This window comes from Melozone crissalis, unplaced genomic scaffold (assembly GCF_028551555.1).
Source record: "Melozone crissalis strain CALT ecotype California unplaced genomic scaffold, PUWL_Pcris_2 ptg000014l_1, whole genome shotgun sequence".
In the NCBI taxonomy this organism is placed as follows: domain Eukaryota; kingdom Metazoa; phylum Chordata; class Aves; order Passeriformes; family Passerellidae; genus Melozone; species Melozone crissalis.
In genome coordinates, this window is record NW_026535792.1 from 8,333,084 (window position 1) to 8,359,741 (window position 26,658).

The window sequence follows — 26,658 nt, forward strand, 5'->3', positions numbered from 1 at the left end:
TCAACACATAGTGAAGAATGTGTTCATTGGGAATGAGACACAGAGTATTCAGTCCTATTTTTAATGGCTATCTCTCATCTCAGGAGAAGATTCTCAAAGATCTGATTTGCTCAGACCTTTGGAAGATCATAAATTCAGTAAGGTGTCTGAGGATCAATGGGGGGAAAGCATTTACCCAATCCACATTTTGGCCTTGGAAAATCCCTAAAGAAACTTTCTCTTTCCCAGACCTTGACCATTCCAGAGGTGACTCTAGCCACGTGCCTCTGTCCATTCAGCAGCTTTCAGGCAGTCAGATAATGACTGGGAAGTCTCACTGTTCTCTGTGGAAATAATCTGTTCCAGGCAACATGAGGAACAGAAGGAAACATTAGACTGATGCTGAGCATGATTAAAGGTGAATTTAGACCAGGGCCAGCACCATTCCAGCTGGAAGCATTGGGGAATTATGTTCCTGTGATCCCATATCATTGCTTATGCCCTGACTAACCACATTTCACAGCTCCCCCTGCACCTGCTCAGTGCTCTGATGTCTCCATCGTGCACAGTCACTGCCACGGACTCGGCCCATGTAATTGGAACAATTACAGGGGGGAAACCTGTGGCAGACAGACAGACAACATCCTCCCTCCTGGGGGTTGGGAATTTGCATAATCTCTGTGCTCCTCTGCAGCTCCAATGCACCAAGGGCATTTCTGGAAAATCCTGTTCTCTGATTTTGCCTCCCACCACCGTTCAATACTCTAATTGATAGATGGGAACTTTGAGATGAAGCACAACGTGCTTAGAATGGGAAATCCCTGACAAAACCTGGAAACCTCACATTACAAAAGGGTAGCTCAGGCTCTGAGGAATCAGGCCCCAGCCCGCCATTCTTCTGATCTTTTTGGCTTTGTCTTTCTGCCTCACACCAATGGGCAGAATAAAACACACCATGAAAGAGGCAGTGTGAAAAACCAGTGTCCTGCTTACCCCTTTAAAGCTATGTCCTTTCCAATTCAGCTGTGAGCATGCAGCCCTGCAGTGAAATCCATGTGCGCTCAGGGAAAAATGTTGCTCTGGAGCAGCAGTAAGTGGCTTTTCCAGAAGTGTGAATTGTCCCATGAGCCAAACAGGAGAAGCCCAACATAATAGCCCAACCCTCATCACATTCCATTTTGAAATATGGAGACAACTGTGAAACAGCTTACTACTTTTTATTCTTGTTTTCTACTTTTTATTCTTGTTCTCTTAGACCAGGATGAGTAGGAAAAGAAGATGCTGATTTTCCAGCTTCCAAAGACCCAAAATTCATTTGACTAATATTGTCTGGGAGCCTTATCCTCAAAATAAGGCTTATTGCATTGTGCCTGTGAACACTGACACTGAATTCAGATGAGATGAACATAGTAAAAATGCATTTCAACCTCTGGATACCCAGGATATTTATTGACAATTTTTTCACTCTTTTGTCCAATTCAAAGCATACACCTCAGGCATTGCTGTTCCACAGTCTTTTCTTTATAAGCATTCATCTCAGTTGCCTTGCAGTGCCATTTGCACTGTACTACTACTTCCTACCGCAAAAGATGCAGCTACCAAAGAGGAATCTGTGTGCCAACTCTATCACTCCACTGTTTAAAATCCTGACACACAGCCTCCTGTTTGAGGGGAATCAATACATGATCTGGCCTGGATGGATATAAATTAATCGATGTGACATTTCACAATAAATTCAGAGCACTGGGCTACTGCTCAGAGTGCATTTATTTTGCAAATGAAACCCCCTACTGCATGAATTCTTGTAGTTGCAGTTTGCTGGGAGCTGCAAGAGTACAGCAGAGGGAAGTATAGCTCAGTATTTGCCTTGTCTCTGCCTTCTTTCCTCAATTGTTGCAGAGTTAGTGGACATTGTCAGAAACAAAATGCTCAACCAGCTGCATCTTTGTTCTGATTACTTTTTATATGTTGGCAACTGTTTTTAATATAAGTATATACTGACACAATCTTATTTACACATGTTAGCAGATATGGTAGAAGAATTTTATTATATTCAAGGTGATCTGGAAGAATAGACAGGAAAGAAAAATTATCTATGGCTGTATATCCAGTTGTTCCTTCTTGTTAATGCAACTGCAAGAACCATAAAGCATATGGTAAGGGATGCTCCATCACTTTTAAAGAACCCTTCAGCTAATGCATAAATTAATTATGCTGCATTTCATAATTCAGGGATTAGATTTTTGAACATAATTAAGTGTGTACTGCCTGGTCTTTGAGACACAGGTACATGTGCTCAGTTTTTCTGTTTCAGAAATAAAATCAAGTAGCAAGCTCCCAAAAATATTTTGTGCAAGCTCTTTAAATAAAAGGGTCTGCTGAAAATTTGCATAATATCTTACTTGTGAAATGTAAAAACCGTCATAAATCGTAATTCAATTTATAAGACAATTAAATGCATGTGTTTCTGTTCTCTTTTATGGTTCTTGGAAATCATCATCTTGTGTAGCTGGAGAAAAAGGGGCTAAAGAAAACAAAGAAGAATTAGAATAGCATTAGCATTAGGACAGGGGGAAAATATCAGACAGTCACTTCCTTCACATATTTGTTTTTTCTAGCTGTCCTGAGCTCAACTGAAATAGCACAGCATGCTCCACATTCCTCAGAATTTCTTATTTTCCTTAGGACAGAGGTTGCTTTCTATGTCTCATGAGACCCAGATGGTTTTGCTGCAATTAGCTGTGAGAGATTTTCTGCCATTGTAGTCTCTTTGCAGCTTATGATACTCATTAGATCTCTCTGTTGACAAAAAGAAAACCCTGTAAAGATGATAGAATGTTGTTTATAAAACTTACTGAAACACTCCTCATAAATTCTCATTTCAAACAAGGCAAAGGTGTCCCATAAGTTAGCCGCAGTATTTTTCTAATGTACCATGTTCTTAAAGTATGTTTTTCAAATAGCTTTGCCATAAATGTAAATGTGTCCTGTTATCCTACCAGTGGTTTTATTGTGTGTCAGAACAGATCAATCTTTTGTTGGTTACAAATAGGTCAATAGTTTAGAAATATTAAAAAACTAGAAATCACAAACCACGAAATGAAAAAATGAAAACTTTTTTCAAGATGTGTAGTGTGGATGTTGCATTACTTGAATCTGTAAACTTTACAACATTTGTAGACTTTGCAATAGAGCAGATAGGGCAGCAGGAATCTGGGAAAAAGGCAATTTGATCCCACATTGAGCAGTGAGAGAAAAAGGCCCTTTTCCCTGCAAAAGCCCACCTCTGGTTTTATTGCTTGCTTTTACTAAACTGACTGATCTTTTACTCCAGCTGGTATTATAGCACTAGTGAGTAAGTGATGTCACACAAAATTGTTGAAGAAAAAGCCTTCACCTTATTGGAACTACTAGTGATGTGCATGTTTTCGTTTCTGCAGAATTCAGTTTCTTATTTCTGAAGATCAAAAGAGATAAAGATGTCCAAGACTCTCTACTGATGTGGAACTCCATTTCTGTGTCTCCAATCCAACAGGTCTCCATACTTTAAATCATTATATCCTGATTAAAGTATACCAGCAACACACCCCTTCAGAAGGAAAAGCTTTTAGCTCAACATGAGATGTATGGCATTGGAGGAAAAAAAGGTTTGACTTGCACAGTTCTGATCTCAGTTGCTGATTCAGTGCTGTTCCTGGGATATATCTTTATGCTCGTGTCTTGGGCTTAGGTAAGTCGACCAGTATTCTCTAAACCATTTTGGTTTTTTACCCATTTGCTTTACAGAATGGTTTCAGGGATATAATTAGGTAAGCAGTGTGAAAAGTGTATTCCCAGATGCTTTTTGGGCAGTTCTGCCTGAGGTAACCACCAACAGCCTCTCTCAGCTTAATGACGCCTACTGTTGGCAGTGCTGCTGCCAGAGAGTGAGGTTAATGTCAGGAAATAAAATAAAATCTGCTTAGTAAACACTGCAAAGAAAACAGGTTATGTGTCAATGTGCTTGCACCACCTTTTCCTCTCTGAGGCTTCATTTTCAAGTTTTGTTGTTTAAATTTTGATTGTTCATACATGGTTAAATTGATACAAGCTTTGAAGAAGTTCAAAATGATAGAGATGAAATTAAGAGATAAAAGATGTCTGTCAGGTGTTTGGCTCCTGGTCCATACTTCCACTAGCATAGGAACACTTGTCTGATCTCAGTTGAATTTCTTAGGTAAGAGACATCTGCCACACACATTTCACTTTTAGAAGGCTTTCTCTAATACTCAATGTCATTTTCCCTAAAGGAAAACCACTGCAGAATTTAACAGCAATAGCTGTAGAGAACATCATAGAAATTACATTTCTATACCTGCAGGACTGAATAGAGATTAATATAACTTACACATTCCTATTGAGGTATTTTATTGCATTTTATAGGAAGAATACAATTTTCTCTTAAATTATATGGGATAGTTTAAAGAACAAGGCTGTAATTTCCTTAACAAATGCTTTTAAGACCTTCCTATGATAGTTCATGTTTTAAATTTCACCATTGTCTCTATAGCTTATTTAGGCAAGTGTGGCCACCCATACGTGACGAAACAAATTAAAAAGGGCACATAATGTTCCAGTTTCAAGTACTTAGGTGGATGGGGTTGCTTTAATATACATATATCATACTCTTCCAAGCTATCAAAGACCTTTGGATGAATTGGGTGCAATATATTAACTCAATTACAATGGAAACACAGATCAAAGAATGTAGCTGGGAGGTCTTATTAAAGTATGAGACTTCATTAAAATGTCACTGATTTTGATTATGCTGGATTAAAGTGTCTGAAATTTCACTTAACTTCATGTCCCCAGAAAAGAAAATTCTGCGGGGTAACTGTAAGTTCACAGTTTCAGAACCTGTTTGGCAGTGTTGTTATAAAAGTGGACTTTTCAAAAATTAGTAAAAACCACCAAAGATCTTTTTTATTAATTTCTGACACCGAATGTAAAATGTCTTTTGCTTCAATTTATATCCTTTTTTGTTTGTGATTTTTGTCTTTTACTTATTCACATCCATCTTGGAAAGACTTCAGTTTTTCAAAGGAAATAATAATAAAAGACCTAACTTTTCCTCTATTTAAAAGAAATAAAACCATTTAGAAATTACTAGTTTACATCATGCGATGAACACATAGAAAGGTAAGAAGTCCAGTTTTTCCCAGCTGGCAGAACAGTGCTGAGCTTCCCAAGGAAAGGAGTTAATGGGGAGCAGTTTCTGTGTGCTGCAGGGCTCAGCTGATCTATTTCTGCCTCTCCAGCCAAGAAACAGGATAGACATGAATGCTGAGCACTGCTATCAGTGGTAACAGCCCTTTAAATTGGAAACAATCAGTGTAAAGACACCTAACCGACATTCTCTGGTACATAATAACAAGATTGAGATAAAAATCGCTTTTCTTAATTCGTTTATTTTCCTGTTGCTACACATGATGTCAACACTTGTTTGTAATTTTATTAAAATGGTGACGCACCCCCTGTTGCAACGCAGGAACAGTGAAAAGTTTGCATTTTGCTATCTTACACATCCATCATATTTTGTGCTTGATATTGATACAGCCCTGCTTAATTTCTCTGCAAGTGCCAGGGTAGAGTCCAGCTCTGTCTCTGCTTTTGTTAAGCCCCATTCCACGGGATTTAGGCTTTCAAGGTACATAGCTCAGCATGGACTTAACAAAACATTAATTCATTCTGTAACTAAATTGATTTCTTGCTTTGCTGTGTACATGTTCCTTAAATTACAGTGCAAGTAAAACACAGAGCGTGCACTTCCACCACAAGCAGAACACAATTTTATGAGCAGCAGTTGCCAGTGTTATGGATCTCCCCACAGATCTGGTAAGGCTCGGGATGAGATAGCAAGGAAGGAGTGTATTACAGATAAACAGAATAATTCCATTCATTTATGGATTGTTTCAGAGATTCTGAAAGACTCTGCTAATACTGACTATTAAGATAGAGAAGATGGGGAGGAGAGAAAATCAATTCATTTCTCAATCTATTTAAGTGAACAAAGAATTGCGTGTGAAACTGAACAGAGCGTGTCAACAAAGCTCACACCAAACAAAAAAAGAAAAGCAGCTTTATTTTGCATAATTGTGTCTGAATTACTGAAGATTTGACAGAACCTGTTCCATTCTAAGCCCCAAGGTCTTATTTAGGCAGAGCACAATATCAAATACCCTGTAATGTGTTTTTTCTGGGCTAATCTAACATCTCACAGGATATCACGCAAGGGGACAGCACAGGCAGTTGAGTGTTTTCCTTGGTTTATATTCAGTCTTTGTAGGATTTATTCCATCTGTCTGTTGAAAGCTACGACAATGCTCTGTCAGATCTCTCCAGTTTTTTAGGGTGGCTTCCTTATCTCTAAAATAGAAACGAAATAAGAAATATTAGTGCATTTCTGGTAAGAGAGAGATAAGGTTTAACCTCTGAACACTTGTAAAGGTCTTCAGAGGACACTTCAGAAGTGCCTAATGCTATAAATTCTGGCTTTATAAGGTTTTTTACTATCATTAGACTATTTGGAACTTGACCTTTTAACCTTTATGCACATATGTAACCTGACATAATGGAGGCTCATGGAAAAGCTTTCATGACCAGCATTACCTGTGCAATCTGAACACCAGACTTTGCAGAAACCTGAAGGAATTGAGCTATGACTCTGCAGCAGGGTAAAGTCACTCCAAATTTTGCCTTCCTCATAAAAGGTAAGGGTCTAGAAAAACTGTGACCAAGACTACCTCAAATCACAATGTTTTATCTGAACAGAAATAGGTTGCATTTTCAAAATTGCTGATATTAAGAGTCTAGTATTAGCAGAGTAAATGCCTTGAGATAGGAATTAAGATTGCCTGCTGAGCATCCAAAACCCTACAGCATCAGCAGGCACTAAAGCAGTAAGATGCTTGGAAAAATGGCTCCACATCTGATAGGGAAAAGCACAATAAATCAAAGATAAAGCAAACTTTCTAGATAACCAGGAGCATTTAGTGCCGTTCTGATTAAACTCCTCTACAGGAAATGAGTCAACACAGCCTCCATGCTTTCCCTGCCTTTCTGCCAATTTACATCTTAATGGATAAACTGGTTCAGGTTACTCATTTGGCAAAGCAAGGGATTGATTTGCAACTTTTCATCTTGACTGCTCCCATCAACTTCTGCAGGGCTGTTCAGGGCAACTGAGCACAGCCATGGGCAGGCATTTAAAGATTAACAGGCTTTTGCAGCATTCCAGGGGGATGACAAAGCCATCAAAATTCTTTTTTTTTTCCCCCCCCCCAGTATTTCACACACATTACATGTGACTGCTGCAGTTATTACACCCAGTGGCTTTTCAGAAATCTTGCAGTTTAATTCTGGGATAGTGAGGGTTGTTCCCCTTGAAGACCTGAGTTATGAGATTATGAGAAGAATCTCCAAGTTCATTGGAAGTGTATTTTTTGTCCTTGTGTTTGCAATGCAAAGCCTTGAAATGTGAGCTGAGTTACAAAGGATCAGTTGTTCAGTTATCACTACTCAGCATGAAAGCAAGTGCAGTGTGATCCAAAGCAAGGTTTTTAGAGGAATATGGTACCATTCATACACTCCACCTGGAGGGGGACAGAACGTCTGAATTCCTGCATACTTTTGTACACTTGATGAGTGTGAACTCATGGGACTCTCTCGCCCATCTTCAAGAGGATTTCGTCACCTCAGGGGAAAAGGGATGTCATTATCTGGGGACAACACAGATGGTGTGAACAGGATGGTGGGAACATTGTTCTACGGCATCTGCTCAGTTTTGGGTGGTGGTGACCTGCACCTCGATCTTCCCCTTAAGTTTAGGAGGGCATGGACAGCATCCCAACCCATCCCTCAATTTAAGGGTGACGCACCCCAACCTTCCTGCTCAGTGCCAGACGTCATGGACATCACCTCAACCTCCTCCATCAATTTAAGAGTGACGCAGAGCATGGCACCCTTCACGCTCAGTGCCAGAGGTCACGGACAGCACCCCAACCTCCTCCTTCAATTTAAGAGTGACACAGAGCACCCCAACCTTCCCACTCAGTGCTGGAGGTCAGCACCTCAAGCTCCTCTTCGATTTAAGGGTGGCACAGAGCACCCCAGCCTCCCCCTCAGAGCCGGAGGTCAGCGCCCACTCCCCGCTGGTTTTGGGGCCGTTGGCCCGGCCTCGCGCCCCCTCTGCCCGCGGGCTGCGCTGGCTGCCCCCGGCTCAGGGAAGTTCGCGCCCCGGGCCCGCGGGTTCGAGCCCCGAGGGGGGCGGCCGGTCCTGGGCCGTATCGGGGGCGGCTCCCGCCGGTTCTTGCGGGGGGTCCCGGCCGTGCAGCGGCGACCGCGGGCCCAGCGCACATGTGCGGCCGCCCGGCACATGCTCACTGAGCGCGGCGCATGAGCAGAGGCGGCGCGGGGCCATCGGACATCTTGGGCCGCCCCGCACGGAGCGGGCAGCGCCGCCGGTCCCGGGGCGGGAGCAGCCGCCGCCCCCGCGCCGCCCGGCCCGCCCGCCCTGGCGCCGGCTGCCTGCCCCTCCCGCGCTTCCCCCGGGCTGCTCTGAGCATCCCTCCGCCCCTCTTGCATTTGTCTTAATTCTCCTCAGAGACAAGATGGCAACGCCGGCGGCGGTAAACCCTCCCGGTGAGTAGCTGCCGTCTCGCCCCAAGTGGCCCCGCCGCACAACACGCCCCCCCCGCCGGCTCCCCCCGCCCGGCCCGGCGCGGTGCCCGCAGCCCCGGGGCGGTCCCGCCGCTCCTCCCGCGGGGCCCCGGGCCGGGTAGAGCCGGGCCAGCGGAGCCGGGAGCCCGTGGGGTTCCTCGGGACACGGCTGCCGGGCTCGGTGCAGCGCTGCAGACACGAACAGTGGTGCATAAGCATTCCGGGCATAGAGCAGCGGGGACGGGCAGTGCGGAGCCGTGCCTGCCCTGGGCACGAGTAGGAACATTGGCTTTCCCTGCCTCAGGTTTGGCAGCTTCATTGTCGGCTCGTGGAGCCGAAACGGTGCTGAAACTGACCAAGGGCACCTCGTCATGTGCCCTGTGTTTGTTTCCTTTCCGAAGGATGCAGTAAATATTTGCTGTTAGTACTAGAGTTATTGACTAAAGAAACTTACAAGCATTTTCCCATTCAGTTTTTTCGTGAGGGAAGGCATTCCCCGACGTTTTGTTGTGTGTCTGTGAGATGTAACATCTATTTTTGTTCAGTGCCCGATGGAATAAAGTGGATTTGGATGAAAGGCCAGGGTAGTATTTTGGGGATGGACTTGGGTCAACTTGGTGTGGATCAACAAGTATCTGACACTGAAAATAAATGGGATGATGAATCTTGCACTGGGTTCAGTACTCAGGAAGAATATTGCTATTAAAGGTCAATTTCAGTTTACTTGTTTTAATTTGTGCTTGCATTGTGTCAATTTTTGTAGAGTCAGATTGAGTTCTGACAATTAAAGGCTTGCTTGAGTAAATGCCAACTAATGTTTAAAACTTGTTCATTAGATTAAATCCTGCTGTAGTTGGTAGTGCAGTTGTCATGCTGAAAGTAAATATTATGATATAAACAATGAATTTGGTTCAATAAGTGCCAGTACAGTAAGCAGAAACTGATATTTGTCAGTCAGAGTAGGTTTTAATATCAGAATTCTGCATATTAAATGAAAATTAATAATTAAGGGAAGGTTATGAAATTAATACCATTTAGCTTTCAGGGTACCATGTTGTGCATCATAACAGAGAGTTTCACTGAGTGCACTCAGTGCAATCAGTTTTGCAGACAGAGGAGGATACAAACAGCATTTTTTGACTTTGGTTTGATTTGCCATTCTCCTGTCTGCTTTCCAAACTACACACTGAAGGGGCAGCCCTGTCCGCTTAGAGGCCAGTGCTGAAACTGCTGAGTTACAGCAGAGCCCCTTTGGCACCAGCCTTTCCCACTCTCTGTACCCACCTGCCGGAGGCTGAACCCACAAAAGGATGTGGTTGCAGGAGGTTCAGCATGTATGGATTGCTCCTAACTGAGTAGGGCTTCACCATTGTTCTCCTGTGACCAGCTGGTGAATGAGGGATTGTAATGGGATTGTTGAGGAAACGTAAAGAAAAGAGGAAGGAAGGGCCAAGTGTGTTGCCTGTGTGCACCTCTGTGCATGTGACACGGTGAAAGTTGAGCTGCAGTGTGGTCCTCAAACCCTCTGAAGCACAGATTGCTGGTCCATGGGAAGGTTAAGGAAAGGTGTTGGTTTCCTGAAGGGAACCAAGATCACCTTCTGCAAGGCTGAGGTTACAGAGCATCGTTCTGCTCCTGTCTGGGTGGCTGGAGCAGGTCTGAGCTGAAAGACAAATTTATTAATGATCCTCCCACATTTTCTGAGCATGGAAAGTGTTGTTGTCCGACACTAGAGCGAAACCAAAGTGGGGAGCTGTGAGGAAAGGAGACCCTCAATCTGTAGCACAGTGCTGCCTTTGCTCTACCACGGACAGCAGAAGATAGAGCTGTGTGAAATACCTGCACTTGTAAAAAACTGTTTAAAATCATAATTTGTCTCTGTTCTTTTTTCTTTTTTTAATAATTGCAAAGCAATGCAGAGAAACAGTCAAAATCTGTAGCAAAATGATTTTAATCCTGTTGTTTTCCCTTGGGGACAGATCCTCAGCTGGAGTAAGATGAAAGTAGCCCTATTAGTATCGGTGGAGCTGTGCCACCTTGTGCCCGTTGACTTTCTGATCTGCAATGTTAGGGGAGCACAATAGAGGATTAACTTGTTAAGCATCTTTAATGATGATTAGAAATTACAATATGATTAAATTTTTATTAAGCAATTGTCTGGGGTTCTAATAACAGTTGGTAATTTAGGCAGGACATTAACTTACAGCTACCACAATACAAATACATGTGGTTTTAGTCATATTCTAGATAGTGGAATGGGGATTAGCAGAGAGAGAAGAGCTGGGTGTTCTCTAACCGTGTGAAAGTGTTTCAGTTTGGGATCTCCTCCTGCAGACCCATTCAGTGTTCTGTGGCAGCATCTTCTCTGTTGTGTGAGGTGCAGATGTGCAGATTTATCCTTTTTCCCACTGATCTTTTTTTAATGGAGAGTTTCAGTTAGGGAAGTTCATAGAAGTGGGAGCTGTTTGCATCCTTTCCCACCTGAGGCTCACAGGAACTGCAGTGTCAGGGACCAAATTTGTGGTGGCTCAGATTTGGGAGCTCTGTGGGCTCCCTGGGCTGTGTGAGATGTTCACTGATGGCTCTTTCTGGTGAGGGTACATATCTGCAGCTGGGCATCACCCTGGCACAGCTGAGCGGCTGTGTGGGAGAAGCTGCTTCCTCCTGCTCAGCCTTAGAACGGGTCTGGCTGGGAGTGCTGGGTTGGTTTCTCGTACTCTGGGTGACAAACTGAAGTGTGAAACAATACAGGTGTGTGGGAAGCTCATCTGCATTGGCACAAAGCATCACAGTTAATTTATTTCCTCCTGAAATAAGATTGGCATATTAAATGGGATTTAAGAACAAAAAAGCTGTGGAGGAGTTACAAGCATTTTGTATATTACTGCTTGCAGCACAGTAACTCAGTGCCATGTCTGTTTGAAATGTGTTATTTTTGGAATGCAAACTTTGTCAGTAACTGTTGCTGCTTTGGGTCCAGATTTTACTTGACTTGAAGTGGTGATTCTTGTATTAGCCAGGATGGGATGAAAACATAAAGCTCTTCATGAGTTTAGGCATTTTTTTTTCCTGAGACATCAGCTGGTTTTGGAGTGATGAGTTCCAGTCTGGCTCAGTCTGATGGGTGAGCAGCAACTTTCTGCTGTCGTCTGGTGATGAGAAATGTACTGAAAGGCATCCTCTCAGTTCTTCCCACTGAGGTACCCCTGAATGGAAGGTAGTGCAGATGTATTGCCAAAATGCCACCAACTCAAAAGTCAAGTCAAGAGAAATAATGAGATTTTGCAGTTTATCTAGAGTTACTTTAGAATGAAAATCCCACAGGATGCATTTTTGGTGATGTTTCACAATTTTATAAATCCATAGGGTTGTATTTTTATATTTAATTGGGGAAAAAAAAGTTCATATAATCCTTAGAGCTCCTTTTAGTGATTTCTTTTTAAGCAGAGAGCACCAAATACAAAGGTATGGAGAACATGTCCTCCAAAAGGGCATCTGCTAGAAATGTGTAGAGAGATGTTGTGGTATGAGAGAGAGGAGTTGCTGGGGCTTAGGACATTACTGCAACCACAGCAGCTCATGAGGGGTCCTTTCAGCCCATGGCTAATGCAAAATATTAAAAATTGGCATTTTAACTTAAAGAAATGAGCTCTCTTTGCTTTCAGTTTGTAATGAGTTAACAGCAATTTTTCTGTCCTATTCATGAAGACTTGTAAGCCCTGCATCTGGGCTCTTGGTTTAGGTCAGTGCATTGGGTTCTGGGAGGTGCTTTTGGGGTTTATGTGTTTTTTTGACTTGGGAGTTAAGTGGACAGAAATCATTCTTCTATTTGAACTAGATATTCTGAGAACCAAATCATTTGTTACCCAGTCCTACATTTGGGCTGAAGTTACTAAGATATTAAGTGCTTTGAAAGAATTTTTTTGATGGTGCCCAGCTCATATTCCCCAAAGGAACTGGCATTCTGACAATCTGGCCATTCTTTTCTTTAGATTTCAAACAGCTTTGAAATTGATGATTAAAAAAAAGAATCTACCTCAGTGTTTTAGATTTCAAAATCATTCAACTCCAATCCCAAAAGTTGTGTTTTATTGCTGCTGCTCAGCCCTTCATTACAAGACTATCCAGCAAACTAAAAAATCAATTTAACAGCATCCTGGGGAGTAAATGGAGTGTTGTAGTGATGGAGGTTATAATGAGCTCTGATGCTTCTGGTATGCAAAAAAGTAGTCATCATTCTAGGATAAAGTTTAAAAAAAGGGTTTCAAAATTAGAATACTCATTAGCTAATGGGAGGTTTACATTGCAGATCTTTTTCTTCTTGTGTTTTCATAGCTCTGGTACTGCAGAATTGGTCCTTAATTCAGTCAAACTGTGGTATGAGATGCCAATGCTTCTTGAATTGTTTTGTGATAATGTTTTGTCCTTCAGGACTGTGAACTGTACTATAACTGGCATTGAAGAAATGCCATTTTATTTTTATATTTCTGAGATATAGGTATAGGTCATACAAAAGATTTAATCTCTTCTATCACTAAATAGTTATTTGAAATTTGCATATGTAGCTTGTGGTTAGTTCCAAATATTTTTTTCAATAGAATAATGTTTTCCCATTCCTCTAATAAAAATGCAAAACAAAAGAGATATTGCTGATTTCTCTAATACCATATGGTGTGGCTGATATTTCTTAGCAGTAAGGAAAATTGCAATAGAGATTAGGTAGAAAAGAAAAAAAAAATAGCCTTTTCAAAATAGTCAAGGCAAAATAACCCTGTTGATGTAGTGATTATTGTTATTAAGAGGACAGAAATGGGGCTGTCATTATGAAGATGTATTCAGAGATTATGCTTAAATGGTTGTGAAGATCAGATATGTGTGTCGCTCAGAGTAATTTTGGGGGGCTTACTGCTTCAGAACTGACAAGCAGGAATGGAAAATGTGTTAATTCAGTGCTACCTGCAGAAATTACAATGTTATTAAAATTTGCGTTAGGAAAGAGAAAGAGGGGTCTCGAGTTTAAGAGATGGGGATTTAGATCGCGGCTCTTGGTGAAGATCTCTGGCAGATTTTCCAGTCTAGCACAGTGTCTTTGGCTGGCCAGCAGTGTTTGGGGATGGATGAATCAGCTCAGGATGAGCTGTTCTGTCTGGCCAGCTCTGGGCAGAGCAGGGATGTGTGCAGATACCAACCCCAGCTGCCTCTGGCTGGAGGGCTGTGCTCAGTAAAGGTGATGTGGGAAAGAAATCAGCAAATTCAGAGCTGCTCCTTCACCATTCTGCTACTTATTTCATGCAAAACATTGCATTTGCTGGACAACACAGGCAAAAATGTGACATTCCAGAGACTGTGGGTGGGTGCTTGCTCTAGAAACCATTGGTACAGTTTACTTCTTGCTAACAGTGTTTTCTTTGTTCAGCTCTAAAGCATTTCCTGTCACCCCATCTGTATCAATCATTCTGTCAAGGAGGAAAAGAAAAATTTTATGAGGCTTCATTTGTACATTTTATTTGCCTTCTGATTATAACTCAAGTGAGATAGATGCAAAGAAAGAACTTGAGAAAAATAATCCTTCAAGATCTTCCATTGTTTCAAATAAAAATCCACATGAAAATTAATAGATGGAATAAACCCCCATGGACCATGCACTTTCTGTCTGTTCTGAGAAGGACTACTTTGTCACAAAATGTTACAGGATTTTGGCAAGATCTGGCCTTTAATGTGCAGAAATTATGTGGTTTGAAAATGCAGGATGAAACGGAGAGTGACAGTTTTTTAGCAAGAGCTGATTCAGAGTTTATTTTGGATAGTCAAAATTTCAAATGGATCTCAGTTTTATTGTTGGCATGGATTAGTGGCCGTAGTCATGTGATGTGTGATGAATTAGTAGCTGTTTTCAAGATAGATGTAATTTCCTTTTTTTTGTACCCAAAGCACGCTGGTCTTCCTTGAGCAGAGCCATCTGCACAGGGAGAAAGAGAAATCCTTTCTTTTGGATACTCCACATATTGATGAATGCTTCTAAACTTTCTGCTTCCTTTTTCTTTTTTGTAAGCGTTTGTTTCCATTTTGCGTATCTTGGGTATTTCTGTCCTGTGGTTTCCATCCAGCTTTTCACACTTAGGTGTCTCCACCTTGCTCACAACTCCTGTAACTCCTGCATTTTCTCTGTGCTCAGCTTTGTATTGACTTCTCAGTGTTGTTGAAATGTAAATGAATCCTGGCATTGTGCTGGTGCTACTCCCAAGTCTTTCAACAGCTTATGAATTCAGATTTGTTCTGTGGGGAGCATCTCAAGTCCCCCTTAGAGAAAAGTGGTACTTTTTCTGTGCTGCCTCCCTGCAGCCCAGCAGGTACTGGGAGGTGTAATCAGCTGTGACAAATTAGGAGCCTCTATTAGCCTGCATCTGCCCTGGATGGGTGTTGTTGTTTTGTTCAAGGACAGCTCATAGTATTAATTTCAAATGCTTAGATCTGGGCTGCTGCAGGTTTTTCTCATCTAAATGTCAACTGCATGTGACAAGTAGAATAATATAAAATAATTGTAATTTTTTCTCTAATCAAGCAAAAGGGGTGTTGAATTGTTTAATTACTGGCTTTGCCAGCATGCAGATGGAAAGGCTTTTCAGGTAAGTTGCTCATACAAAATGCCTAAAATGGATAGTAATTAACAACTGGCTCTTCATTGGTATGTTAATTATGCTGCCATTTGTCCTGGTGCCTGTCGTTCTTTAAATGTTCAGTTACACTGAAGTGAAGCGTTCACTTCCTGGCAAACACAGAATGTATCAGAACAGTTTGACTCTCAGATATATGCAAATATTTTATGGGAAGAGGCATGCCAGTAAATCACTGAGCTGCAAAGAACAAAAACACTGCATATTTGTATTCCTCAGAGGTAAAAGCAAAGGAACCTGCAGGCCTGATTTTGAAAAATTATCCCTAATACTTTCCCAGTACTAACCCAGAGCACAATTCCATGCAAGTAGGTAGTTTTAGGAACTTGTTTACTGCTGGCTGTTTCTATTAGTGAAGCTAGATGGACATCTGGGTGCTGTTAAATGCCCTTGAAATGCATATATTTTAAAACTGTATTTCTTGTAATATCTGGATGGAAAATTTGAACTGAACTGGAAGTGCTTTTAGAACTTGGGATATAACTAATTATTTTGAATGCAAGAAGAGTTAAAATAGCTTGTGCAGTAGTCTCAGATTTTTTTCAATTTACTGTTAAATTCTTTTGAGAACAGAGATTATTTCCTCCTTTCTGGACTGTGCTTTGCAGAGTGCATCCCCAACTCCACATCCTATTGCAATAATAAAACCAGGCTGTGTCTGGTATGTCTGCAAGTCATCCAGTAGTGTCCTGAGGAGGGCCAGGCTGCTGAAGTTACATGGCAAGTTTGCTGTGCCCAGCCTGTGAGTATGAGGTTGGTATTTTCATTTGCTGAGCTTCTGCCACATGGAAAGTGGTGAATCAGCCCAGCACACGGTGACCCTCTCATGTGGCAGAAGTCAGCCCCTGAAATGAGGTGCTGATTGTAACAGTAGCTGTGGGAAGTGGATTATAGCCATAAAATTAGCTACTAAAAGGCACTAGCTACTGTGTGTCACTGCTCTCTGCATCATATTCCATCCCTTCATGGACAAAAAATTGTATTGCTGTTAGTACTGCCAGGCCATGGCTGAGCTGGATTTCCATTGTGTTGTGTCCAGTGAAGTTGCTAGCAAAGTTCCTAGCTCAATTTTGAGCCCAGCTTTAAACACTTAAAGTAGTGATAGCTAGAAAAGCTTAGTTAGAAATGATAAATTCTGTTTTTCCCAGTCACTGAGAGGTGGCTCATTTAACATCAGTCCATGGAGGTTGCTCTCTGGTCAGTCTGTTGGCTGCTCCTGTGAGTCATATTAATGTCACAGTGTATGGGACACCAGTGTTTTCCTTGGATTTATTTTTTTTTAAAGAATCTTTAAGAGATACCCTGGCCCTCTGCATCTAGATTTCTCACCCTGAAAATGTTTTGCACTTTCTGTAATAAGTAGTGGTTTGACGAATAGAAAAAAGGCTGTATAATTAAAGCTTCCTTTTGTGGTAATGAGATTTTCAGTGTAGGAATATAATGGCAAATTATTGGTACTATGTTCAGTGTTTCAGAGATAAAGGTTCCTCTGCTATGCTTTTTATGTTTTCATCTAAAATATTTCTGGTTTAAGAAAAAAAAAGAAAAAGTAAATTTATTTGGTGTGCAATAAGTTTTGTGGGAACAGCAGTTGCTGTGTATTTTTGTTAACTAGTGAAGGTTTGAAATATGCTTTTTCATCGTTGAAATTTAAGTAAATGAATTATCATTATGAAAAGCATAGGAGCATTTTAAAACCCTCTTATAAGGACTGGGAAATTGTCCTCATTTTCTAGCTGCATCTCCAGCAAAGGGGCAGTAGACTGCTGGAATTAAGAATGTCTAAGTGAACATAACAATCTTCCCCAAATGCCAAGTGTTGAGGCCTACAGGATCCAAATTTCCCAGTTTTCTGAAACAAGTTCTTAAAAATGTGTAATGTCTCTGTGGATTCTCTGCCATCTGTGAGTTAGGGTTGGTCCAAGTGAAGCTATTTCTCTGGAACTAGATTCTCACTAACAACAAAATGTTCTAGATCAGACTACATGGAACCCCTACCAAAAATAGCTCATTAGAGACACTATAAAATTAAGTATAAAATTTCCATTATGGATACTTACAGAATAAGACAGCAATAGGGAATTTTCTTCCTTCTTTGTTGTTGATGATCTCTGTGAAGTACTTGGGTGTATACGAGTCTTTGGGCTCCTTGTGTTTTATTCATACTTGAGACTTGGTTCTTGAATGATCACAGATGTTGGGTTGTTTTTCTTCAAAGTAAAACCCGAGTGTTCCTGGACTTTCTGTACTCTCTGAGCTGTTTCTGATACACTCAATGAACATGTGCCTTTCTGAGATGTTTTAGTCTTTTGCTTAAATATATCTTGGTACTCTTTCACTTTTCAGACAAGCTAATATTATACATTTCCTAAGTGTTTCCTGACTCAAGACTTAATCATATTTTGTTTTAGTGGTGTTCTCCTTCTGCTTCAGAGCTCTTTGGTTCTGAACTGTAAATGGGACTGAAGTGAGGATTATAATGGTCTTTAATGTTTTAGGGGAAGCTGCCAGTCTCAATATCTTTGCTCTCCAAAGTGTTCCCTTTTGTCACCTGTGTTTCTCCCTCCAGGTTCCATGCATATTTTTAAAAAAGGAGGCACATAAATATGTAAATAATGTTTGAGATTAGGCAGCTGTGGGATGGAATGAAATCTCAGTGCTGGTGTACAGTAGCTGAATTAAAAGGTGTGCGGTTTTTCTTGTTGGCATTTTGGTTGAGTACTATCAGCTGGAGATGTGTGAGTGGGTGGAAAGAACAGTAACGTGGAGTTCATGCTGAATTATGTTTTGCTGGAGGAAAGGCATTCATTAGTCTCATAGCTGGCACATGCCTCTTTATTCCTCCTCTAAAGTAGTATCTGACGACTTTGATGAAAAGGTTGATATGACATTAAGGAATTGGTTCTGCTTCATCTACTGATGTGCAAAAGCCTTTCTGCCCTTGGCAGAGCTGAGTGAGACACGGGCAGCATGCCAGTCCTCACTTTGCTCTAGGAAGGGCACGCATGTTGTACATGGTTCAGGGCTTGAGGAGCCTTGGCTCCATCTCTGAGTGTTACAGTGGATCCAAATGATGGTGGATCCAAGCTCGGCTCTGAGTTCATCGTGTCTCCACCCACGCCCCTCTCTCGGTTTTTCAGGATGGTCCTAAGGACAAAATACTCTTTCATCATTGCTAAATTTAAAATGAATGTGGTAATTAGGAATAAGAATTTCAGAGACCAGTAAATTGCTGCTGTGCAGGAAGATTCCTGGCTGCTGCACCCTGGCTGCACATTTTTCATGTATCACTGACTGCCCCATGTCTGAGAATCAGCCAGGGCAAGAAGGCAGGCTCGTGGTACAGCCCTGGACAGGGTTCAAGTTCACTACAGGCTTTCTACTGAATCACTGACAAATAACATTCACATGCCACAATTAAGTCATCTGACTTTTGTTTTCATTTATCTTACCACCAGTTTGCAAGTCCTGTTTGTAAGACTGCATAATTTAAGATGCTTTTTTCATATATATCAGTTGTAAAAATGACATATTTGTAAGATGCCTATGCTGGGACAAGCAGAGAATATGTTTCATTGTGATGTACTAATTGATAATGTTTTATTAATAGATTTTTATTTCAACCACTTTTATGTTGGATTAGCGAAAAATTTTCCTCCCTTTGGGAAGAAACAAAGAGAAAAAAGGAAAATATACAGCTTCTTTTCTCTCTGGAAACAGCAGTTATTATTTATACCGGGCACATGAATAACCATTAATTTCTGTTTTCTTTACAAAGTAGGTAGGATATTTGGATAATGTGCTTTTTAAGTGTATTGGCAGAATATACACATGATAGATTGTTATTTCAGTGCTGAACTAGCAACAATCCACTGGCTTTAAAGTATTAATATAGGTTTTACAGCTTGCATCGTGTTGTCTTATGGTTGCTTTTGACACTTAAATTTGCATTTGAAAATGCATTAGTTTATTCTTATCCTGTTACAGTTTGTATTAAGATTGAGAGCAAAATGTACATTGCTTCATACACCAGAGAGATGATCAAACTATATGAAAAACACACCGCACTGACTGAGAATTATGAGATAGTTTTCAAGTGTTCGTTGTGCATTTGCAAGTTAAATTTAAAAGCAGGAAAATGTATTATATGAGGGTATTTGGTTAGTGGGTTAACTCAAACTGCTCTTTAAATCAAATCAGTGAGCTATCCCTGGAAGTAAATACATTTTCAGAAATGAAATCATGATTCTTTCTAATGTTGAAATGTAAGGATAAAGTATTTGCAGTGATTTCCTGGTAAATGCATGTGGCTGCCACTGGTTGTTTGCTTTGTTGCATGGGGTCCCTGTAGTAGCTGGAACCTGATTGCCAGGTTTGGAATTCAGAATAATCTTGTGTGTCCTGTGTACTTGCCTGTGCTGCTCTTCAGTCAGCAAATAGCAAAGCTAAAACCTTACTTTGGTCAATATTTGCAGACAAACAATCAGCTTGTTTTTTGACAAACATCCAGTTTGTTTACAGTGAGGGTTTTTTCAGTATCATTCCTCACTTCTGCATTTGATGTATGCACAGAACTGTCTGTATGCTTTTGGGAACAAGTGGCTTGTAATGGATGTCAAATCATGTTTAATGTGAATATGGGGACATAGAAAAATAATGCTTTGTTGTTATATGTTTTTTTTTTTTATTGTGTAGCGGTTCACTGGTAGAATATCCAGCAAATCTTGCATTCTGTAATTCTGAAAAAGCAAGCAAGAGCGTGGCTGTTACTGCTGATCACTTCAGAAAGACTAGCCCAGCCTGCCTGGAAATAGCATTTCTCTTATGTTAAAACTGGTGATTTTAAAAAGAAAGCATGAGATTCAGTTTTATGAAATATGTTCAGGAAGTAGCTCTGGGAAGAAGTTAAGCAGAAAAAAAGTTCCAAAATTCATAAGAAATTATTGGGAGTGTAGGAAACTTGAAGTAACACTAAGGAATATTTTACAGCAGATCTTTGTAGTATTTAGTATTTTCTACATCCCTATGAAGGTTTCCCTTATGCCATAACATTGGGGTGTGCCATTTGGAATATTTGTAGGAATGAAAAATTCTAGAAAGTAACAACAACAGCAAATGCCATTGTGAGCACCCAAAAGCTTGTGAACTTCTATTTATTTTTTTTTTTGTTATTTGCAGACATAAGAGATAAAATATGTGAAATTACCTAAAAGGAAGAATGTTATAAAAAACATTTAGTGAATTGAAGGGGCAGTGAAAAGTAGAAAAATCACTAAGACCTTTATTTGAAATGTTGTCGGTTTTTTGCTTACAGTAAAATTCAGGGTTTGGGAAATTAATCTGCAAGGAGGAGGCTAATTGCTGATGTGTGGTGTTGTATCAGATAAGGTAAGACATCAGAAGATGTTGTGAAGGTTGTCCTTGTTGGGAGGTTAAACTGAACACATCCAGATTGGTGCCAGGTGGACATTGTGGGATCAGGTTGGTTTTTGTGATTTAGTTCAATTTGAATCTGGAATTTTCTTAGCCATAGCCCTTTTCCATGGTCTGAAGGCTGGACTACAGTATTTTGTAAACTAAGCAAGGAGAAATAATGAGAAATAATGGCTGTTCACTTGTACGCCCTGTTTGAGTCATGTTTTTTGATCCTTCTTGCTACTATGGGAAAGTGAGATTGGCTGTTTTCTTCAGTCTTTAGATAAAAAAAATAAAAGAAATTTTAATCAGAAAATCTCCTTTGACTTAGAGGAATTTCAGACAGGCATAAAATGAACTGAGTATTTACAATGCCCAGGCTGAGTTTTTTAAAGGAGTTAAATGTGGGGTTTTTCCCCTGCAGTTTTTAGGCAGAGAATATTGTATTAGAAATCATGAGAGAAGAAAGAAGTACTGAACCACACCCTATTTTTAGAATGTGTTTTTGACCAATGCTGATATTCTTTTTGAGGTGTTTCACATAAAAATTCTTATTCTTAGTAATGAATTGGGGTGTGAAAACACCTGAAAGGCTAATTAATTATCATAACATCAAATAAGCATCATTTGCTTGTTGATCAGGCAGAACTGAAGTCATTAGTGCTATCAATAGGATGCTGTTTAATGAAAACAATAGCATTCTGATTACCCAACAGTGCCCAAGGACACTGTAAATTTACTGATAATTAAGTATTTGGTAACCCAAGTTGCTGTTCTGAATGAAATTTAAAATTAACAGACCCTTCTGAGGCACACTTAAAAATCTCTGTAATAAATAATAAAGGCATTTGAAGGACACGAGTCAGTAATTTTCGGTGGATGATTTGAATTAGAGTGATCCACATTTTACACCTTTATCTTTGGCTGTGTTTCTCCCAAGCTTTGTGCAGCAGATGAAAAGTGCATGTCTCAGTCTGGTGTGGTGGGAGCAGCACAAAGATCTCAAAGGTCTGTGACCACAGTGGGGCTTGCAGGGCAGATCTTGGGCCACCCCATGCTGGGTTTGGTGGGATGGCACCGATTCCTCAGAAGGAGGATGCACAAAGCCTTCGTGGTCTTCCTCACCATCCCTGGGTGACTGCAGAGATTCCTGCTGGGGATTGCTCTGTTGTAGGCAGGGACAACACTTCTGTTTTGGTCTGGCTCCAAGCATTTTCAAATTTCAGCATTTAGGATAAATGATATAACTGCTTGCACCTGTGAACTTAGTGCTCAGTGAAAATGAGTTAGAATATTTCTATTAAATAATTATAAGAGGAGAGCAAGAAATTATTAATTCACTTGAATGTTTCAGCTCATTATTTAAGAAATATGTTGTCGAATTTCTTTGAATGTGAACCAAAAGTTATAGTCATAAATACTGCCTCTCATGCTCATGAAGTCTGATAGCTGATTTCTTCTGTAATTAACAGAAAATACAGACAAGTGATGTTGGCAATGACTTTCGTGTGAATTCTGTGCATGTCTGGTTAGAGGAAAAAATTAAATAGTTAAGAGAAGACATTGGATTCCTGGGGAAGCTAGGCTACGCTTGATCTGCATCTAGTTAAAACCCATTTTGGTGAATAAATCTGGACAGATTTATTAGCAATTAGCTTTATTTCTTTGCATTTATACAGCTATTGACTACATTTTATGTAGTTGATAGGAGTTTAGAGTGCTGTCATCTTGTTATGTTGTAAACTCTGGAGAGCCACGGTATTGATCTCAGTCAGTTTTATTTCTTATGTATATCATTGCAAGTATTTTAATTGAAGCTTCAAAATAATTTCCACAAATTGGCAGTTGAACTTATACATGAACAAAATAGATTTGTGATCAAGCACTGAAAATGCTTGAAATCTAAACCAGCTTCTATTGCTGGAAAATAATTGCTAGATAGATAGTAAGGATCCAGACTACTTGATAGAAGATTGTGGAAATATTATTTTTAAATAAATAGTTTGAAGCTGAATGAACAAAAATGAAGCCTCAAATGATGACATAGTGCGGATAAACTATTGAGCAGTTACTGCTGTTATTATTTATCATAGACCAGTTACATAGGAATTTATAAAAGGAAATTTGTTTGCAAGTATTTTTTGATGATTATAGAAGAAGGAAAAGAGATGATGTGTTTAGGAAAGAACAAATAGCAGCGGTGGTAATAAAACTAATAATCAGTGATCCGGAGCAAGGGCATACAATGGAAAATGCTTGATTTTATTGTTAGTGAAATAAAGTAATAGCAGTAATTTCCTATCTTTTGTACCTTTGTAGAAGAAACTCACTTAAGAAATGCTACTTCTGCTGCTCCTGATGTGAAAATATGCTATCTTGTCCTGAAAGTAAAAATTTTTAAGCCCAGCATATCTTTTCTAGCAGTGACCAAAAGCAGGTGCTTGAAGGAGCATAAAATCAGAGTAAGCATGTGTGGTGCTTCCCCTGGCTGCCATCCCACCTTCCAGCCAGCCAGTGATGTTTATTTATTTTCCACAGTTTTAGGTAGGCACTACATAAATCCTACAGAGTATTTTTTTGGCATCCACAGCTGCCCATTGTAGGGAGTTTGGGGCATCCAGAGATAGTTGTGATTGGTCAGGAAAGCTTGGCACAAACAGTAAGGGTGAGGGAAGGTAAGAAAGATGAGAAGGGGGAAGTTGTGGGATGATGTGACAGTGGCTGAAATGCTTTGACATTGCCTTTGAGGAGTGCACTGGCTTGGGGTGCCCCCCAAGAGGGGGCAAGCAGTGCAGTGGGAGAAGGAATCCAGGCTTAACTCTTCTGGTGTTTATATATTTATATTTATATTTTATATTTATCTATGTGTGTATACACATGTATATATGTGTGTACATACATCTGTATCTCTCAGTATGTGGTCATAAGAGAGGCCAGCAAAAATTGTCTGGTGTGCAAGGCAGGAGATGAGGAGTGTTTGGATGAGAGGGCTTTTCTTTCTTTGTAGACAGAAGTCCAATCTCAATAAATTTTAAAAATATAGAGGCAGATATGACAAAACACATCCATAGCTAAAATTGCAGTAAAGCTGATAGTATGGCCATGTCGGTTTTTATCTTTTTAACTTGCGTTTGCTGAGTGGGTAAGTCTCAAATTGTTCTCTTTTCTTTTTTACTAAGCAACAAATTTTACCAGGCCCTTTTAACAATTAGTGATAATCCTGTGGACAGGGCTGTATGCAGGTGTTTTGCCTAATTCAGGATTATTGTGCCTTTAGCTGGTCTTGCAGCTTCCACTTTATCTCCTGATGTTTTACTGGATGAAATACAGCAAGTGTTCTATTTTAAAAAGGGAAAAAATTGTTCTGTACATGAATTTCTAATTGAGTGCCAACCAAAACAAGATAAATGAAACAGACTTGTTAAATGAAGAATTAATGGACTGAGCATGATCTGTGTCTGAGAAACTTGAAAGAAAGTCCATGGAGTTTATTATTTTTTTCCTCGTGTTTGTTTGCCCAGGCTGGGTATGTGCTTGCACAGTTTGAGTTCATTAATGGGTCAGCTGTGGGCAGTTTTTCCTAACAGAACAGCCATATATGCTATTTGCTAGGTCTGATGCTCAGTAAAAAGTATGGAAAATAACACTGAATGTTACCTTCTGTTTCTTGCACATAACTTATAATTATGCAGTTACTTTTGGCAAATACAAAATGTCAGAGAAGCAGGGAGCATCACCATTCATTTCAAATGGAAATGATGTATACTTTGAGGAGCCTTGTTTTTTGGTGATTTGCTTGGCACTTTTGCCACATGTCAGTAAGATCAGCCAAAATAACGTCAATAAAACCAGGGCACATTAATGCAGAGACAATTAAGGGTGGAATTATGTTGTATAATTGCATTATCACATCTGTAACTGCTGAAGACCAGGTAGGGTCACATTAAAACACCTTAAATGGTCCTGCTGCTCTTATCAGCTGTTTTACTGTGACCCTTCATGTAAGCTAAGCACCTGCCTCTCTCCTTTTAATGATGTTTACATCAATCCTGGAGCAGCCTTTCCGAGTCAGATTTTCATCCTCCCTGTAAACTGGGCTTTTACAGTAGCTGCCCTACTTCCCTGCCCGATTTGCATGTGCACTTTCCCACTTGTAACTATTTATATCTGAGACATTTGCCAAGTGTTGGAGGCTCAGGTTGTGTTATCAATGTGAGTCTACCTCAGGTCCTTGGATTTGTTTCTGGCTCACTCCTTCATGCAATTCCAGACTTAGGATTTAAGAAGTACTTTTCTTCTAATGTGTCAATCCATCATAATCATGGTGGAGACCTGGGTGTCTTTCTGCTTGAGTTAGAGTTCCACCTCTGCAAGGGGTAGGATTATCACATTTTAGAGGCAGGCCAAGTGCTTAGGTTCAGGCCAGTTTTCACCTTCATTCTGCAGTGCAGATCCAAGCCTTGTTTTAATTCTGAGAGGGTTTCTTGTTTTTCCAAGACTAGAGACATGGTTTCAGAAGAGGAGCCATTAAGGCTTCTTTTTTAACCTTTGCTCCCTGTTCTGAATTTCAGCAACCTCTTTTGAGGTAAATGGTCATAGTTTGGCAGGACTTGTCAGCAGTTGGATGCACTGGCTTATTAAAGAGAGTACAAGGAATAGTTCACCTCAGTCAGAGGCTGAATAGGTCAAGAAGAGATAACACGGAATTATTAATAAGAAGTGGAAAAATAGCCAGGGGAAAATGCAGGGGCATAAGGTGCAATGTCATTTGTCAGGAAGATAGGAGGAATGAAGAAGCAGCTACCTTTTCCCTTCTTCCCAGCCCAACTTTAAGTTGGCAAGGGCATCTTCTGGCTGTTGCTTCAAGTTCAATTTTAGTCTATAACATCTTCTGCAGTAGGTGCAGAGGTGTGACTCCTGTCTTCTTCTGGATTGTGCTAATTGATTCTGAGTTTATTCAGTTATATGGGTTGTGTTGGTCATTTAGGCAGTGAATAGGAATATGGTCCACATCCTTTCCTTACTCCACAATGTAAATTTTTGTGCCTTGACCACATGGTAGATATGGATGAATGGAATTACCAACATGACTGGACTGAATAAGGTGATTAACATGAAAATTGGAAATTAAAATAAGAAGTGCTGTCAAAATAACATTCAAAATCAGCTGGTAATGTATGAAATAGTTTTTTAGTTTTACAGATGATAAGATTGATGTTTCTACAGTGGGGTTTTTGGGTACTGTGGTTTGTGCATGGCATATCTAATTTTGGATGCTTCAGAGGATCCTGGTTTTGAGTGTTGGCTGCTCATCCTGCAGTGACTGGTCTCACATTGTCCCTCAAGCTAAGCACTTGCAGCAAGAATTCTCCTAAAGTAGACCAAAAGTCTCTTTTGTCACAGCTTACTTCCAATTCTTAGTCTGCATCCCACCTTCTTTTGCCCATCCAGGTGGTGTGGGGCACGCAAAAGGGTGTGGAATGCAGTGAGATCCCAGGACATCCCACATGGATGGCTTGTGTGAACACAGCAGTCAAGTGTGGAGGTACCATAGAGGGTTTCAGCTGTTTGACTTCAGAACTTGCTCTTCCAGTCTGCTGGTGGGGCATAGGGTACCAGTCTGCTGATGGGGCATATGGTTCCAGCCTTTAACTTCTAAACTTGCTCTTTCAGTCTATTTAGGTGTGTCACTGACCCTGCATCTCCTGCAGAGTCACAGCAGGGAGCGAGGTAACTGGTTTTGGCCTCTGGAACACCAGTTAGGCCACTCTCTAAAATGCTTGGTCCCAGTCTCTGCTGAGCAGACAGTGCCCCTTCAACTGAGCAGCTCCATCTCATCATCTCCCCCCCCTTCGAGTGTGTTTAACATTCACCTGTGATGCAGGCAGAGGAT

The 26,658-nt window shown here is 40.5% G+C and overlaps 1 protein-coding gene across 2 annotated transcripts in view; it reads left to right on the forward strand.

Moving 5' to 3' along the window:
- The first annotated feature begins 8,517 nt into the window (after positions 1-8,517).
- The window catches only part of ARNT2 (aryl hydrocarbon receptor nuclear translocator 2), a 91,420-nt gene continuing 73,279 nt past the window's right edge, over positions 8,518-26,658 (forward strand). For both annotated transcript variants that reach the window (XM_054272829.1, XM_054272831.1), the window contains exon 1: positions 8,518-8,658. In XM_054272829.1, the coding sequence (XP_054128804.1) occupies positions 8,628-8,658 (31 nt within the window). In that variant the 5' untranslated portion in view covers positions 8,518-8,627. The remainder of the gene's footprint in view (positions 8,659-26,658) is intronic.